We start from the raw sequence: 14,893 nt of genomic DNA, 5'->3' as shown, positions 1-14,893 counted from the left end.
TTTTTTTTTTTTTTTTTTTTTTGGCCTCCTATCTGCACCAGTGATCCATTTGAAGCTAAGAGATGACAGACTTTCCTTTTCCCACTCTCTGGTGCCTATCTCTTCTTAGCTACATTTCTCTGCTGAACATAATTGACAGCCGTGGCTCAAGCAAATTGTGCTGCACACAACCAGCAGCTGCCGCATGATTGTACTGCTTAGCTAACGGAGTGCAGTCAGTTGGTCAGACTTCAGAAGCCTGAGTTGTGTGAATTTGGCTGCCACATCCCTCAGCCCTGCTGAACAGAGCTGGTGGCCCTGCAGGAGCTTTGAAGTTCCATTTGCTTGTCCCCCTCCATTCCCTTCAGCTTAAGGTGAGTGAGTTTTGTAGGGATGCGTCCTTACTTCTGTTTGAAGTAAGTGTGTGCTTTGACACACTCAGTACCAGTCTTATCCTTCTTTGGTGACTGGAGGATAGAAAGATCTGCTGGGAATTCAGCATGCAGACATTTCTATATCAATGCATGGGGACAGGAAGCTCATTTTGTACATGTGAAAGTCTTAGACCACATCCTTTTGTTAATATATCTCTAATTCTGTGGATTTAATTCATAAAGCTCAAATTCTGTGGACTTAGGAAACAAGTAGTATTGTTTTTCCTTTTCAGTTGAAAAGGGTCCCTGAACTAACTGTTCAAAGTATCTGAGAAATGTACTTTTTGCCTAACTTAGTCTAAGGACTCTTGGAACAAAATAATCAACAATTTTCATCATTTTGAAAATCAACATTTTGCTAATTTATTGCTTTCTTATTTTTTTAAAAATGTAATGACTGTTTTAGATTAGAAGGTCAGGGAAACTGCATTTATTAAGCTTCCTATTTAGGGCACTGGTATGCTAAGCAATGAAGAGACAGTTACAGGCTGACCTTGGACTATTGAGGGTTCATGTACCAGCCAACGACACTTACTTATGGATGAAAGTCAGCTCATGGTCTAATTCACATGAGTCAGGCTGCTGTCACCTCCCATCTTTCTCCCTTTGTAGATCATGGACAGATTCTACATATATATTGTGTTATATACGGAATTATGGAATACTGAAATATAAGTTTTATTAAGGTAAAAGTTTCAGGCCTGAAACAGATTTGCTGTTGTGAGGGTCAAATCAACATGTCAGATGTAAGGATGCTTTGTTCTGTTTTGTGAGATTTATATGCATTTTGAAGATTTGAAGACTTGTGTGAGAAGCTCAGGTCTTTCTAGAGAAGTTGAAATTCTTCCCAACTTCTCTCCACTCACCTGTGACTATCACCTTGAGGGATGGCTGTGTCTCTATGGTGTTTCCTTTGACATCCAATCTTGCATATACATACATAACGGATACTAAAAATATCTGCTAAATGAATGAATGGACATTTGTAAAAGCAGCATTACAACTATTATAAGCAGCAAATTATGACTAATATTATAAATCATCCAACAATAACTGAGCATGTCTGCAAGTTAAATTATTTCCTCTGCTATTTCCAAATCTAAATGGATTCTGGTCACAAAGCTTTTGGGGTATTGTCTGGTACATTTGTGACAAGAAAAACACCTATAGAGGGAAAAATAGCAATGTTTTTCAGGATGTAATTTATCCCCTTTGGCAGAAAACACAAGAAAAACAAAAATGTTAACTCAGATATTAGGAAGGTTAAAAAAAATTGCACAGGTTAACATTACTATTTCAAAAGATGAAGACTGTATGACTAGACAGAATGTTAATGACTTGACATTACAAAATTTATTAAATTTATTTTTAAAGCAGTTTGGCTCTCCCTCTCAAATGCATGAAGCATATGGGAGTTGAAATAGATCTGCCCCAGGCAGCCAAACAAATTTTTAATGGAACTGGAGTCCTTCAGGGATTGTCCTAAATCCACATAATATTCTTAAGTCCTGGTGTTTGCACTGGGACCTGTATATTGGCAGATGTACGTGTGAATAATATACTTATATCCATCCATCACCTTGGTGACTCCACATCTGTAGGGGCTGCTGCACATCAATTATTCCACCACAGGGGGTAGAGAAATATTTGGGCCTGCATTGACCTCCTTTTCCAGCAGAGCCTCAGAACAGTGTGTTCTGGAAACCAAATGGTCCCGTTAGACAAAACCTCTGTTTGAGAATCCATGTAGCCTAATGTGGCCATGCTGAGAAGTCAGTGTGATTACCTGTGCCAAGTGAGGAGGTGGCAGCCAGAAACACAAGTGAGAATTCGTTTACTGAAAGGCACCATGAACATTTAAGATCTCTCCCACCTATCTAATTCTCATGTGATGTTTTAGCAAGTCTATCAGGAAGTCAGCCTTAGCAAAATACATTTACTTTCCACAAAAATGTACAAGTGTTTGTTTCAAAGAAATTGTGATTTGTTTGAAGATCTAAATTCGCAGTCAAATGCTTAGAATTATTTTTTATTATTTGAGGTTTCAGAAAGAAAGTCTTCTCAGATAGCATGAGAATTTTTGTTTTTATAGCTTAATGTCTTTTTTAAAAAAAGAAAAGTTTTTGTAATGTTTATCCTTTTTTTTTTTAAAGATTTATTTATTTGTGCATACAAAACTGGGGTACAGACCAGAGGCTCGGGGCGGCGAGAGGCTTCACCAGAGACAAAGTGGGGAGCAGAACAGGCAGATCGACGAAGTACACTGCTGAGGGGAGCAGCGGGCAGGTCAGGAGAGGTCTGCCACGCCATGTGGTCACCTCCGGGGCAGGCGGGAATTGAACTCATGCAGAAGTGGCTTTAGCTGCTCAGTGCTGTGCTTTAACCCGCTGCGCCACCATGGAGGGCCCTGTTTATCCTTTTTATCATAAACTTAGAACATATTCTTGAGAGTGCTTTTAATCTTTTGGAGCTTCTGGTTTTATTCCTGGAGGTATGCGATGGGTTATAACTGATATATCAATGAAGAATGTGGCCACTTCATTTGGTGAGGAGGCATACAATTGTGGTGGTGGTTGCCCATTTGTTTAATTAGGTGGTAAATACCATATGATGAGAGGGTAAAGTTAAATTGATGATTTGGGCTATCACAGCCAGGGTACAGTTTACATGGCAATTACACTGGGATCATCTAAGTGTAATTGGCAAGTAATTTTGTAAGCGAAAGAACATGACAGCTCATTTACATGGTGTTCACTGAGTAAAATTTGGGGACATTTATCAACCACTTCCAAGTGAAGAGTAATTGCACAATATCTTCCCAAATGCTATAGGCAGTTTGAAAGCTACATGGGTTTTTGAATCTTCATTCACTTTCTCCCTGAACATTTGTTAGATATGTGTTCTGTGTCAGGACTGTCCTAGGCACTGAGGATACAAAAAGATGAATAAAACAGTTTACTCTCAAGGAACTAATGGGTGGAAAGTAGAAACATCATTAATAGTTACTCTACAATGTCGTAAGTAAAGTGTTGAGCTCTACACAGGTACATTGGCTACTGAGAAGAATCCAGGAGTATGGAAGATGGTCAGGGAAGACATACTAAAGAGAGTGATACCTGAGATAACTTTTAAAGAATGGACAGGGCTTAGTCATGGGAAGGAGGAAAGGACTTTCCTGGGGAGAGGTTCCAGCAAGAACCATATCTTAGGGTAACAAGGCTGTCAGTGTGAGCTGTAAACTAAGTTATTTGGGCATATTTAAAAGCAGCTGTGGGGACCAAGAAACAATTGACTGGGACCTTAGAAGACAAGACTCTAGGTCATGCTGGAGACAGCGAACCTATTATATAGCTTTGTGGAGGGTTTAAGAAGAGAATAATCTTTGTAGATGGAGAAACTTGTTTTGTAAACAGACTTTTTATTTTTTTAATATTTATTTATTTATGCATACAAAACTGGGGTATAAGCCAGAGGTGCAGGGGTGGCAAGAGGATTCACCAGAGACAAAGCAGGGAGCAGAACTGACGGATCAATGAAGTACTCGGCTGAGGGGAGCAGCGTGGTGGGGGCAGGACAGTCTGCCGCTTTATGTGGGTCACCTCTGGTGTGGGGATGGAGGGATGGAACTCACACTGAATCAGCTCATGCTAGCTTGCAGTGCTGCAGGCTAACCTGTTGTGTCACCAAGGAAGGCCCTGTAGACAGACAGTTTTGTGTAGTAAAGTATTTTTTATTTTATTTTGTATTACAATATGACAGACACTGTTCTACAGTTATCGACACATATCATCCTCCTCACAGTAGCCCACAAAGTAAGCACTAACATTTCCCTTTATCTACAGATGAATAAATGGGGTGTGCAGTGGTTCTTGTTTACAGTAGGAGGTACAAGAACTAGGATTTGAACCTAGGCAGCCTAGTTTTGGATCTAAGGCTTATCACCAACACCCCTTGTGTCATGGGCCTTTTGACACAACCAGCTGCCTCTCCCTGTTTGTAAGCTGTGCTTCTTCATTTCTGCTGCCCCACAAGATTAGGAGCTCTGTGAGGCCAGAGAACATATTCAACTTGTTCACAGCCACATCCTCCAAGTTTAGAACCATGCTTGCACCTTCACCGGCACACCACAATAAAGAATAAATGTGGTTTTGACTGGAGGCTGGTGAGGTCAACCTGGCAAGGAATGACAATGAGGACCTGAACTCAGGCAGTGTTAGTCAATATGGAGAGGTGAGGACAGGGAAATAAATTGGCAGGGCTTAATGATTGATTGGATGTGTGGTTTTTGTTGGCATATTCTCACAATGCTTCTGGAGGGAAGACTTGGCAAAGAATTCTAAGCAGAGGGAAACTTGTACTGCTCTTCACAGTACTCTTAAATTCCTGAGAAGAAATGTTGCAGACTCAGGATGAGAAGTTAGAGGAGACTTCCCTGGAGATGGTTAAAAATAGAAAGGACACATCTGCCTGAGATGGCTGAGGGACAGAGCTGCCCTGGGGTAGATGAGTGGTTAGATGGCCTTCAGGATTCTTACCCCTTTGAAAATTCTCTGGTTTAGAATAAATCAGAATTCTCCCAAGCCATCCATCCCAATTGCCTGGCTTAAAGATAAAATCAAAGTGTCTAAAGACTGGAAAATATTGAGTCCAAATGCCTGCATTGTAGCAAAGGAAACAGAAGCCCAGAGGGTTAGACCAACTGGTCTGAGGGCACAACCTCGGCTCCGGGCAGTCGCAGGTCACCGCTTCTCAGTCAGTGGTCATCTTTGCATCTCAGCGAGCAGCGTGTCTGGAACCACCTGTGGGCAGGCCTATGCTGGGTGGTGACCCAAAAGAAGAGGGCACTTGGTATCTGCACTTGAGGAGTTCAAAGAGCCTCAAAATACGTCACTTTTCATCTGAAAATGTTATAAAGCACTATGTAGCACAAGAACACTTGGAAAATAGCAAAAGTACATCTAAAAGTCTGTAATGATTTTTCTTGGTCCCACACATTTCCAGGCACTACTTCAATGCTTTACACTTGTTATCTTTAATTCTGACAACATAGAAGTTAGATTCTATTCTTATTTTATGTCTTGGAAAGCTTGAGCACTGACAACTCATTTCATAAGGTCAGATTATGTTAATTCCAAGTCTCACTACACAAATGGTGGCACATATGACATTTGGGAGGTATATTTTATGTTTTTGAGGACCAGCACAACTGGCCATCCTTTATGTATGCTATGGGGGAGGGGAAGAGAAATTGCCAGATTCGGCACAGGGGAGTGTGGCTTTCTTCCCCACCAAGAACCCCTCTGGGAACACAGGATGGTAGGAGCCAGGCAGCTATAGCCTGAGGCAGGTAGCAGGTGACTTTTCAAGCATCTGCTTTTTTTGACTGAACACACATTCTTCTTCCTGCCCTTGTAAAAAGACAAGTTTTCATTTTCTTAGGGTAGTAAAAATCTTTTGTGTGAAGAAAAAGTGTCATCAAGTGTCTTATTCATCAGCATATATACCATCTCTTTAAAATGACAGGGGGAGTAAAAGTTCATCAGTTCAATATGTCTTTCACATTTGGAGACTCCTGACTAATAACCTCTGGTATTTATCATCAGAACAGCCAAAGAACTAAATTCTGGCACATCCTGCTCTCACGCACTGAGAAAAATTGAAAAAGGCCGAAGATTTTCTCTATTTTTCCTTCTTCTATTCATTTGGAAGAAAAGGCATACCTTTTTTTAATTAAAAAAAATATGAGCATGCAGAAACATCTGGCCTATATTATCATAGCAGCCTCCTAAATAGCCTCTTTGTCTCCAGGCTGCCCTTTTAAAGTCAACTTTACACAACAGTCAGAAATATTCTAGAACACAGAACTGCACCGGTCATTCTCCATTGTTGTTGGCATCTTCTTACATGACACTTTCATGGCTCTGGAAGTTTTGTATCTTGTGTCGCCAAGGTTCCCTGCTTGTGCCTTGTCCCAGCAACACCAAGTTATTTGTGGTTTCCTGCTTCCTGCAACAATACAGGGTTTTTCCAGGCTTTCATGCAAATTAGTTCTTTCTCCACTAGCCCCTTTATTTCCTTCACTTCCAACTTTTGATTATTCTGCTTCTATACTCTGAATTTTATAGACCTTTAGAAAAGGGGAGAATAAACTCACACTGATTACCCAAGATGACTTAGTCTGCACTTCGTGTTCTTAGTAATATGCCCCAGTGCTCTTTGATGCCAGTGCCCATGATTTATGTCCCCCACTAGTTCTTGGTCTAGTGTACAAAATGGACATAATACATAGTTGTTGTTGTTTTTTTTTTAAAGAACTGGGGGACAGCCAGAGGTGCAGGGGCAATGAGAGGATTCACCAGAGACAGAGTGGGGAGCAGAACAGGCTGACTGACACAGTACACTGCTTAGGGGAGCAGTGGGCAGGTCAGGAGAGGTCTGCCGTGCCATGTGGGGGGTGAATTGAACTCATGCCAAAGTGGCTTTAATTTCTTAGTGCTGTGCTTTAACTCACTGCACTACTAGGGAGGGTTGATAGTATGTAGTTTTAAAATGAATGAATACCCAATTTCACTGTATGATTGTTTAACCTCTTTTGTATAATTATACTCTCACTAGGATTGTATAATGTAGGGGTTCTGACAAATATTCTTAGTATTAAGTTCAAAGCAGTTCATAACATTCATTGTTTAATGAGTGTTTAGTGGGAACAAAATATGTTGTATAGTTTGGAGCCCTATCTTAGAGAAGCCAGAATCTAACACACAGGATTTCAAAGTTCTTGCTTGTTCCAATAACTCAAGTCCAGGAATGAATTTTTACCCTGAAGACTAATCTATGATTCAACAGATTGGTCATTATGATTACTCTGCATTGGGCCTCCTGTAGTTGGAATGCCTTATAAAATTCCAGACATGGAAAAATCTTGGGAAATCATCTGTGCTTCCTGAAATATTTAAGTGAAAACCTTACCTTTCAGAGAGTGGTATTGATTCAGTTCAACAGATATCCATTATTCCTATAAACATCTATTGAACAACTTGTATATAACCTGATAAATATGAGTTGCAGATAAATATGAAACTGACAATTTCTTCAAATATTTATATTTTAGTAGTTAAGTGTAGAAATAAAACAGAATATAGTGTTTTAATCTATACAATAGGAGCAGTTATAAGGAGCAGAGGTAAAAGAGAGAAGGAGTAATTAACTTCACATAAGGCATTAAGGAAGGCTTCCTGAAAGAAATGGCTATGAGTTGGGCTTCAGCTATGATGGCAATTTTTGTGTTTTGGATGATCGTCATGACTGAAAATACCCCTGATGTGCTTGATGTGTCACTTATAAAGCAGAATCACATTGCAAGGAACAAACTTAAAAATAAAAGACTTCAAAAGCATCTGACTTCTCAAAACATCTAACTCCACTTCAATATTCTGTGGTTTGTGTAATATCTGAGAAACAGCGCTGAATGAAACCCTACTAAATTAATGGATTTATATATGTGCACATAAGGCAAATATATTTTATGCTGTCATTTTTTATAGTTTCATAAATGGTGCTATCACTAACTTTTTTTTTAAAGTAAAGAAAAGAGCTCATATGTGCTCGTAGAAATTCAGTGTATTTTATAGAATTCTGTTACTCTTGATATAGCCTAAGGGATGTGACTTTTCATAAAAAACTAATGAATTTCTAGATTTGTCAGCTGTTTCCAAACAGATGCACTCTGCTAATCTAATGGGAATATTTTAAACCCAGATCCCAAATATCAATAGTTTTTAGTATTGTAAACTAGTTTTTCTATTGGTTAAATTGGATTGTGTGGTTCTTGATAAAAAGTAACAACTAATTTTGTATAGATGCTTTATGTTTAACTGCCTTGCAGAGTTTGATGCTCATATTTTTCCTTGCAGAGTTTCAAGTTGAATGTAGATAGTCATTGTGCTCTCAAGGAAGCTGTGGAAGAGGAAGGACACCAACTTCTCGAGCTCATTGCATCTCACAAAGCAGGTAAATCCTCCTGAAATATTGCAAGTCTTTATGTCTCCAGACTATTAAGAATGAAGACGCATTGCTGTAAATTACTGCTTATATTCACTTCCTTATGTATTATTAATATTTACATTATCAGATTGACCTTCAAGATTTATAAATGTTTCATATACCGCATACAATGCTGTGATACTTATAAGATGAAATACTGCCTCCAAATGGTCTGTTCATTTTATTTTGGACTTGCTATTCGCCCAAGTTTCAATTGAAATCACATTCCTGAAAATTTCACATTGACACGCATTTTGATGTAGGGTGCTCTGGAAATACCGTTAAGATAATGAATGAGAATTGTGCATATAGTTATAATGCACACACTTTAGAGTACTTATAGATATCATTACAGATATAAGGCAGGCAATCTAGAAAGATCTGATTATTTTCCTCTCAATTCACATACATGAACATTTTGCAGATTCTTTGCTGGTCATTGCATTAGTAGAGTTTTAGCCTTAAATCAATTCTTACCCAAGTATTAATGTACTTATGAGGAACAGATTATAAATAAAAAAATAGTTTTGTTATTTGGTTATACATATGCTGATAGGAAGAGACCATAAGAGGATGAATTATATTTTGACTTTTGAATTATATTTTGACTTTTGAGCTTGCCACAACTAAACAAGAGAAGAGCTGTATTAATCAGATATGCTGAAGCTAAAAATTATTCTCTTAATTCTCACCCATTTACTATATTTCTCATCAACTTAATTTTACCTGTCCTCATATATTTTCCTGATTCCTATAAACTTTCCACACAGATACATGTAGGGCCTTTTATTTGGATTGTGAAGCTGTAGTGTTAAGGATTTGTGAAGCTGTAGTGTTAAGAATACTGTCAGTTTTAGTTCTTATGCATTTTTGACAATATATTTAAAATAATTTGTCAAAATCTTGTATCTAAATCATTATCCCATTTTTGTGTCCTGATGCCTTATATCAAGTCAAAAATCATGAGTGTCTATTATGAATTACAAATGCTAATATGGCAGTTATGGTGATGGTGATGGTCATTTAAAAAGGTAAGTATTATTTGGAATATTCATCTAATATACTAAATAAAAAAATAATAATGGTTAAAAATCCAATCAAGTCTGTGACTAGTGCTTTCTCCTCCTCTTGGAGAAGGACTGAAGGACATGCTGCGGATGATTGCGAGTCAATGGAAGGAGCTGCAGAGGCAAATCAAACGGCAACACAGCTGGATTCTCAGGGCTCTGGATACCATCAAAGCCGAGATTCTGGCTACTGATGTGTCTGTGGAGGATGAGGAAGGGACTGGAAGCCCCAAGGTAAGTGGCTTGAAGTTTGCCTTATTTCCTCTTATTTCTGTCTTCTTTTGAACAAGACCACTGAAGTTTTCTTTCCACCCCTAAGGCTTTTCGTTTCTACTTTGTAAACTTTATCTCTCTCTCTCTCTTATACACACACACACACACACACACACACACGTATACACACACACAATGAAATGACTTAGTTTAAAACAATAAAATAAGCCTACAACTTTTAAGTTTTCCTGCAAGAGGTCTTTTTGTGAAAAGTGGTAGGGTAGAAGGGGGTTTGTACTTTACGGATAGAGAAAGGGGGATATAAAACATTTAGTAAACAAAACATAAAGCATCTTTAACATGAATAATCAGAATGGTTTTAAATTGTTTTGTTGCAACTATAAATCACTATAATCAGTGCAATCAGTCAGCTCTGACATCCATTAGCCGCTTGGTTACAGCAAATTAACAAAGAAGAGAGAAAGTGATTCATTATCTCATTCCTGTTAATGACTATCAGATGCATTGCCTAATTAGGGGATGGTCATTGTAGTGGGGAGAAGGTCATATGCTTTGCTACAAATCTTTTGCTCTGAGTGTAAGTTCTTCATAACAGTGCATGCATTAAATGCTACAAGTACTTCAAAAATGAGTATTGACACATTTTGGGTATCCATTTTAGATTTACAAAATTACTCATATATCACATATAATTAAATTTCAAGTCAGGACCTTTTAATGCAATGTACACTATTCTAAGGGTATCTTTGAACACATAATATGGACAATAATTAAAATAATTTGATATTTTCTTGCTATCTCTCACTTTCATTTTTTGTGGAAGTAAATGCAGAAAGCCAATCTCATAGTAGACTCAGCATCGAGACATACTGTGCCATAGGAAAAAGATTTAAGAATTCATGGTTCCTATTGCTGATTTGACAAAGTAATTAAATCATCAGCAGGTCATATTTATTTAGCATCCATGTGGATTGGCATTGTGCTATGTGTATGCAGAGCAAATAAACAAGGCATTTGCTCTCTTAGATTCACGTTCTTCAGTGCAGGAGGAGGAGAAACCCAACCTGCCCTGAAATGGTAAGGCCATAGAGCCAGTGAAAAGCTCAGATGATTTATAGCTTTGGAACCTCAAACAAGAACATCTAACTTATTTGTTGGATACAGAGAGTGGAATGATGAAATCAGTTCTGCTTAGCGAAGGCTCCATGGAGGATGTCACATTTCAGGAAATACTGAAGAAAAGAATGAGAGGTGGCTTGGCACCAGAGCTCATATTTTAGGAAGTGATGTAATGAAAGGATCAGAGCTGGAACTAATAATATGGTATGGGACATACACTCAATAGACTTCACAGGACAGAAGTGGAGCTCTTTATTGCAGGGAAAAGTTGATTGGGTTAGTGCTTTGGCTGGAATTAGGATGGGGGTCAGTGATGAGATAGAATATGATTAAAAATGATTCTCTTTTGTTTATTAAAGAAACATACTGAGTTTTTACTTTTTAAAAGCTATTTTGTATTGGGTGTCTTCTATATGCCTCACAATGTTATATAGCTTATATATATTCCCTCGTTTAATTCTCACAACAAACCTCCCAAGGTAGTGCTATTACAATCTGCAATGGAGAAAATGGAGGCTGGGAAAAGTTAGGTAATTTGCTTAAGATCACGCAGGTACTGAGTAGCAAACTGGGATTTCAGTTGGAGCCCTTTGGTTCCAGAGTTCATGTTCAGACAATGTAGAACTGTCTCACCAGCACTGTCTAGGCTAAGGGTGGTGCTGAGCCACTAGCCATAGTGCCTGTCTCAAGGAACTTGTGGTGAAGTTGAATGTAATAATCATGCCTTCAGTGATCGTGATGTGCTGTGAAAGAAAAGGGAGTGACTTGAGGTTGGGCAGGGAGAAGTGATTTAGATCAGGGCATCAAGGAGAGCTTCTTTGAGGAAGCAACATTCTTTTACCAGACCACTGCGGTTAGAAGACGACAGTCAACTGTCTGGCACAGGGGGAGTTTTTGGAGTAACAAAGAAACGACACCAGGAAAGCCATGAAAATCTGTTCCTGGCTGTAGAGTGAAGCATGGGTGGGTGGAGTGGGGTGTTGGGGATGAGGATGGGGAAGCGCCAGAGTGGAACTACAGAGATGGTGAAATTACTTAAATTAATAAAAGCCCTATGTTGAAAATGAGTAACTCTCATCACTAGGCCAATTTGAGTTTGACACTTTTAAATCAGCTCATTTTGAAGGGAGGTACTGAGGTGGAATAAAGGAGATAATTATCCTGATAAGGAGGAGAATGTATTATCAAAGGCGAGGCAATGTCACCATTTCTCAGGATGACCACCTGCCCAAGCATTGCCTCAGACAGGTCAGAACCTCGCTGTTGGAACTCCAGAATCTGCATTCTATCAAACTCCTCAATAACTACTGTAATGACCTCTGAGAAGGCACTAATCCTATAGGGCACCACAATCCTCATACATCTGGGACTATCACACAACATAAATGAGAGAGTCACATTGTTACTTATATAGTAAACAAATGGTATCAACCCAAATATTGAAAATAGTGACTGTTTAATTAAATCAAACTATATCATATCCTAATGAAAGGTTTCATAGATATATATATGTTTTAGAAGAGAATTTTAAAACCAGTGGAAGAGACATATGCAATTATATATTTTTAATTATATTTGAATTTTCCAAATCTCTACAATGAGTAAAGATTACTTGAATCCATAAGATAAAGAATGTATCAAAAACAAAAGAATTAAAAGTTATTTAAAAAGGTAAAATATATGACATTAATTTGAGGGGACTCAAAAGATATGAATTTAAATTTCAGGAGGAAATAGAAACGCATCTAGATCTTAACTATTTGGGTTTTTCACTTCTACACAGCAAAATACGCTCTGAATCATCTCCAAGTCAAAGTATGTTCTTTCAGTTACATCATAATGTTTTGCTCACTAATAGTATCTCTATTATAAAGCATTTCATGTCACACTATGTGCATCTATATTATAAGCAGCTTTGAGGAGAGGTATTGTAGGTATCTGCAGACGAGGAACCTAAGTGAGGGAGGTTTTTAGGAACTTAAGACTTTGAAATGGGAGAGCCAACAAATCTGCTGCCTTCTACCTCCCAACTAGTTTTCTTGCCCCAAATCTATGCTGAATTTTCTTTGCAAAATTGAATTTGTCCACAGTGAACAGTGAAGGTGAATTAATTTAAGACAGAAAATATAAATATATTTCTAAATTTAAACTTTAAGACAAATGACAATTCCTTTTATTTGTTTAATGCAGATGGAGTGCCTCTCTTAGATCCTTGAGCAAACACAAAAAATAATTGGAAAAGCTAATTCTCTAAAATCAGACAGCCTGAATTCAACTCCTGACACTTACTAGCTATGCATCCTTGGGAAAATTACTTAACTTCTCTGTGCCTACTTATAAAATAGAGGCATGATAATATCCATCTGAAGAGTTGTGATACAGGACAAAGAGTTGATGCCATCTAATGTGCTTAGAAAGTGACTGGTGATAGTAAACCCTAGAAAAAGGCAAATATATAAATCTTCATATTCTAGTGCTGGAGTCAGAATAAACAATTATACAAGAACTTGATAAATGCTCTAGTAGAGGATCATACAAAGTTCTGTGAGTACAGAGAGAAGAACTAATACTACTTGGGGGACATTAAGGGAGTGATTTTCAGGGGAGTGATAAATTAAATGAAGAGTGGGAATGATCTTTGTTAGGGTGAAAACAAGAGACAGAGAGAATAGCATACTTAGAGACCTACGACCTACAGGTGTGAAAAGGTGCCATGTGACTGGGGACCTGGATCTTTCTGTGGACACTGATTAGACCAGTAGCACAATCTGCACCAAGGCTGACAATGTCACAAAAATAACCCTTAATGATGAGTGATTTGAGTAATAATTCCCCCATGTCTCTAGTTGATGTTATCCAAGCCAGATTGAGGTCTCTATACGGAACATATCTAGTATATATTGTTAAATAGCAATTTTTCATATACTGCCAAAACAGAGCAAGTTTAAATAGGTTACTCTGAAGTTCTCCAAGACTAAACACTGGATCTGATTTGTTATCTATCATGTCAGCCGTCTTTCCATGATTGACCTTGCATAGGTCATCTACAAATTGTGCCATGAAATGCATCTCTAAGCACAGCAGTTATGATCATTTATTTCATCTTAGACTTGAAAGAGGAGCTAAAATTAAAACATAATAAAAAATAACCCCAGAATTCATCTTAGGTTTACTTCAGAAGCTACTGGGAACTTGAGAAGCATAATAGAAAATCTAAGGAATATATCTAGGGGGTATTTTTCTTTTTTACCTTGTTTGAGAGACTGCAGAAAAGGACTTGGTCTTAGAAATCTTGTAAAGAAGGAGGATAGGAGGAAATTCAAAGACTCTGGGAAACTTCTCCCTCAGGAATCTGCAGCATACCTTATTTGTTGTATTTCATTTTTTTAAAAGTGTTTTCCCAGGACTGAGATCTTTTATAAATGGAAATAGAGAACAGAATTCATCAGTTCTAGAAATAGAGCTTCAACACTCATATCCAACTATCGAAAATATGCTTGTAATTATATTTTATTTTAAGATTGATAAAAGTTTATCACTTAAACTAAACTTTCAATATGTTAAAATTTTGAATGGTGTATAGCTGAAGGGATTTCAAAACTCAGTGAATATCTAATAGCTAACGGGGACTACATTATTTTTTTGACCTTTCAAATAGAAAACCCAAAATTCTGTAAGCAAGAAAATATTCTTAATTTTGTACGTTGCCTTCAATAAAATGTTCTTATCTTTCTTATCTTTACTTTTTGCCTATAAAGCATTCTGTCATTATAGATGCCATAGAAACAAGGTCAGGTTTTCCCACATGAAATCACTAAAAGCACACAATGACTCCTGTGTCTTCAGATTTGTCTTCAAAATAAAGAGTATCTGAAGTTACAAATTCAGAAACTTCACTGCTATTAGAAGAATGAACTAGCTTGAGTTCCAATCAGCATCTCCATTTCCTTAGTGAAAAAAGACAGAAGTTTAATGCTTTGAATTCTGTGACTGTGATTATTTTATCTGCCTTCTTAG

At 37.7% G+C, this 14,893-nt stretch overlaps 1 protein-coding gene across 1 annotated transcript in view; it reads left to right on the top strand.

Annotated features, from left to right (window-relative positions):
- AKAP6 (A kinase (PRKA) anchor protein 6) overlaps positions 1-14,893 on the top strand; it is a 412,455-nt gene that overhangs the window by 193,877 nt on the left and 203,685 nt on the right. The window contains exons 6-7 of the mRNA XM_004681951.2: positions 8,327-8,423; positions 9,594-9,757. Coding sequence (XP_004682008.1) covers positions 8,327-8,423; positions 9,594-9,757 — 261 coding nt within the window. The remainder of the gene's footprint in view (positions 1-8,326; positions 8,424-9,593; positions 9,758-14,893) is intronic.

This window comes from Condylura cristata, unplaced genomic scaffold (genome assembly GCF_000260355.1).
Source record: "Condylura cristata isolate star-nosed mole 26May11 unplaced genomic scaffold, ConCri1.0 scaffold00013, whole genome shotgun sequence".
Lineage (NCBI taxonomy): Eukaryota > Metazoa > Chordata > Mammalia > Eulipotyphla > Talpidae > Condylura > Condylura cristata.
This window is presented reverse-complemented; position numbering and strand designations above follow the sequence as displayed.